Genomic DNA, 4,044 nt, shown 5'->3' with positions numbered 1-4,044 from the left:
CCTTGACTTTGCATGAATTAATTCTACTTCAGCAATTGTTGAAATCGCATGCTATCACTGTTGTCTACAATATTTCATGCTCCTGGCTGCAATGACATACCTTTTACTTTGTACACTTTTTTGGAATCAGTAACTGACTGGATTTTAACATGTGTTCTCAAATTAGCATTAAAAACAGCAATTTTCCATTTTGACCTTTCATTATTAAGAGCTCTTTATTAGCAATAGCACTTATCATAACCCCGTTACCGAACAATCTGAGTATGCTGTTATTAGCAGTATTTTTTATTAAAATGCTTTTGATATCTCTGAATGTTTTAGTTTTGCAATGTACACAAGCTCTTTTAAACTTATTTAAAATTATTTGTGCACAGATCCTTTGAAACAGAACATAAATCTTTTTAAATGTTTCACTGGTTTGATTTTTTCCCCCCCCACAACTTTAGATAATATTTTATCAATAATATAATCCTTACACCATCTGGACCAGCACTATAGCATCACTAAATTGCATAAACTAGCCTGTACCAGCATGGAATTCACGCTGGTTTATGCTGGATTTTTCAGCAAGGAAGAAATCGAAATTACAATTTATGATCAAAAATTAAAATATACAATTTACAAGCCTTATCCAAAACACAATGACCAAAACAAATGTAATTTTGACAGTAGAAATTCTCACAGATTAAACACTGATTTGTTTGTAAATGAGCACACAGTATTTTACAGCTTTACATATATTAAAAACCCATTAAGGTTTAGAGTATCACTCATATATGTGTTATGTGCAACAGCAGCTGAGTATGGAGTCAAAACATGGCCACATATACTTGCAAAGGAATTGAAGTTTTGCAACAAAAATGAAACTACTGAGAAAACATAAATTAGCTTTTTGCTAACAAAAATAAAGAATTGCAAAATATAAATGAAACCATGCAAAAGCAATGATGTTGCAATACATATTTTCCATGGCCATATTGACTAATTTATTTTCAACGCTGCTTTTATTTTCGTTTCAATCAAGAGTGAGCTTGCGATACTGACATATTATCACATTCCCACAAATTAATATATCGTGGCCATGACAAAACTAAACCAAAAACACTAAAGCTTCAGTTTTTGAATCTTACAGTGTGATTATTACGTTTTGAATATGGATATTTTTCTTACAAAAACGTATGGTTGAGGGTGAGTAAAAATGTTTCTAATTTTCATTTTTGGGTGAACTATCCCTTTAACTTAAACAAAGGCTGCTGATACACATATAGTTAATAAAACAAAACCATGCATGTTTTAATGCTAGTGAATAATAGGAAACGATCCACCCACATGCCTCTGCTCAATGATGGTGCCTTGATCAGCTGTGATCTGAGTCTCGGGCCAATAACATAACTTCCAGGGAGGCATGCCCAGGCCTGTTGTACACGCCCCAGTCCCTTGATTCCACCCCCATGTCAAAACAATGCCAGAAAGTGAGACGCGCAGAAACGTGAAGCGCAAAGGGATCAAACGGTATCGCAAGCTCACACTTGACTGAAACGAAAAAAGGCAATTTTGCAAATAAATTAGTAGATATGGCCATGCAAAAATAATTGCTTTTGCTCTGTTTAATTTTCTTTTGCAATTATTTATTTTTGTATGCAAAAATCTTATTTATGTTGTCACAATACTTTCAATGTTTTTGCAAAACTTTATTTTCTTTGCAAGTATATGTGGCCCTGTTTTGATTGCAAAATCACATCTCTGCAAAACTAGTATGCAATAGTAACATTACAGTGAAAGTAATCCTAGAACTGCATTACAGCAATATTTACAAACAGCTGCAGTATGCAAAAGACAAGACTATAAGCATCAAACTGTGTGCTTAATGCATCATGACAGACTTACATTCCAGAGTGAAGTGCAGCTTTAATGGGACACTATAGGCCTTGAGTCCACAGATTGACAGAGACTGTATGTGTTGAATATGGTATTTTATACTTTATTGGGAAAAATTTATAATTTGTGGAAAGATGAGTGACCTTTGTGCTGTTTGTTTGTGCGGATCAGTATTGCATCTGGACAGATGGGCTGTCTGCGCTCTTGGGGAAGGAGTTGGGAAGCGATCTCACACGAAGTGACCTTGACACATTAATGAGCATGGAAATGAAGCTCCGCCTCCTCGATCTGGAGAATATCGCCATCCCTGAGGCTCCGCCCCCTGTGCCCAAAGAGCCCAGCACTTACAACTTCACCTACAACTATGGATGAGATGTCTGTCCGTTCAACCAGAGCTTGTGTTTTCTGTGTCTTGCACTCTTCAGAGGTGAAGTGTGTCATTTGTCTGTCACTAAGATACTTTCCTGCTGGTTTCACGTTCAGAGTCACATTGGTAGTTTGACTTGCTGAAGAGTGAAACCCTGTGATGCTTGTTTCAGCCTCCCAACACGAAAACTTCTGACATGACCAGTAGAGTTCAAGATGGACGAAAGTGTAGAAATGACACAGTTCACCTCTATACTAGTGTATGTGCCTGAACATGAACTAGTCTTGGTTACGAGAGTATTTTTTCAGTCCTTTTTCAAATGTTTGTAAGTCAGAAAAACAAATGGTTCTTCTGTCTTCAAGTATTTGATTTTAAATGAGAAAAGCAGAAACAGCATCTTAAACATCATTCTGTGTTTAGATATTGTAAAGCATCTACTCCCATGTGTGATGTGATGTTAAATGCTTATATGAGTAACTCAACTGAACAGTTAGTAACTTTGTACACCCCACAGATCTGTCTGCAGATAACTAATATTTACTGACGTTTGCTTTTGTCAATAGAAATATATTTTTGTACTTGATGTGAAAGACACTATATGGTCTGCATGAAACGGTGGAAAGCAAGCGAGTGCAAGAATATGGAAACGTTTTGTGACTCGTAGACTGAACAGGATGAAGGCCTGCAACTGCAATATAAAAAATCCATTCAAAAGTCTTGTAGCAACTATATGTGAAAATAGCCATACGAGTTCATAGATTTAGACACTTATTTGGTGATTTCTTTGTTACAGTACTCAAACATGACTGCTCAGTCCGTTTAGCTGGAAATATTTACACGTTTATCTTCTGTCTGTGCGTTCATATTTGCTTGCCATAATGTAAGGTTATTCTGTGTGAAAACAGGACGAACCCATAGATGGATTGCTGACAGAGGTGTGATGTTTTTCAGATTTGCTTCATGCTACAGCTGGTAGTTTCTGAACGTTTTAGTGGGCAGGTATCAGTTTCGGGGTTGAAATGTTGTACACACTATAAATATATAGTGCCTTCAGAAGGTATCGATTCCCTTTTTATTTCTCATTGCTTTAAAGGTCATTTTAATTAAGTTTTTATTTTTTATATTTTTTTTTGGGGGGGGGGGGGGGTTGATTTGATTTTATTGAAGGAAGAAAAAATATTTCATCATTAAAATTTGAAGGCCACTGTATATAAACTATATATTGTACTGCTTTATCACAGTGATACAATGGATTTGTGTGCAATAATAAAATGTGTTGAAGTCATAGCTTGATATTTTTCATCCATTTGATTAATAATTTTAGCTGTGGATTTAATTTAAATGCAGTTGCATACAAACTATGTATGGAAATGTAAAAAAAAACACTCAAAAGCAATTAATGTATAAATGTTGACTTGAAATAAAAATGAAGATTAATATGTGGTGCACAATTACTGCTAACCAGTGATGGCTTAGCTAATGAAGCCATATAATGGACACTTTGGGCAGATGAACTGTCATTGGTTTGTGATGAAGGTTATGAATAAGTCAGATGACTTCCATTTCATATGTTATCCAAAACCAGTTTACAAGAACTTTTGTCTGGTACCCAAAACTGCATTAACTAAAGTCCATTACCATCCTGAGACAACAGAAAACCATGAAATTGCTATAGTCCCTCTTATAGCACGCATAGAAAGAGCAAGAGAAAAAATAAAATGCGCAAATTATTAAATTAAATGAAACCTTTATTAATTACCGTATTGACCCGAATATAAGACAATGTTTTTTTTTCTTGG

At 35.2% G+C, this 4,044-nt stretch overlaps 1 protein-coding gene across 3 annotated transcripts in view; it reads left to right on the top strand.

Moving 5' to 3' along the window:
• The window catches only part of elmo2 (engulfment and cell motility 2), a 36,134-nt gene extending 32,756 nt beyond the window's left edge, over window positions 1–3,378 (top strand). For all 3 annotated transcript variants that reach the window (XM_016253739.1, XM_016253737.1, XM_016253738.1), the window contains exon 21: window positions 2,050–3,378. In XM_016253739.1, coding sequence (XP_016109225.1) covers window positions 2,050–2,250 — 201 coding nt within the window. In that variant the 3' untranslated portion in view covers window positions 2,251–3,378. The remainder of the gene's footprint in view (window positions 1–2,049) is intronic.
• Window positions 3,379–4,044: the final 666 nt, after the last annotated feature.

This window comes from Sinocyclocheilus grahami, unplaced genomic scaffold (genome assembly GCF_001515645.1).
Source record: "Sinocyclocheilus grahami isolate Dianchi unplaced genomic scaffold, SAMN03320097.WGS_v1.1 scaffold1199.1, whole genome shotgun sequence".
Lineage (NCBI taxonomy): Eukaryota > Metazoa > Chordata > Actinopteri > Cypriniformes > Cyprinidae > Sinocyclocheilus > Sinocyclocheilus grahami.
This window is presented reverse-complemented; position numbering and strand designations above follow the sequence as displayed.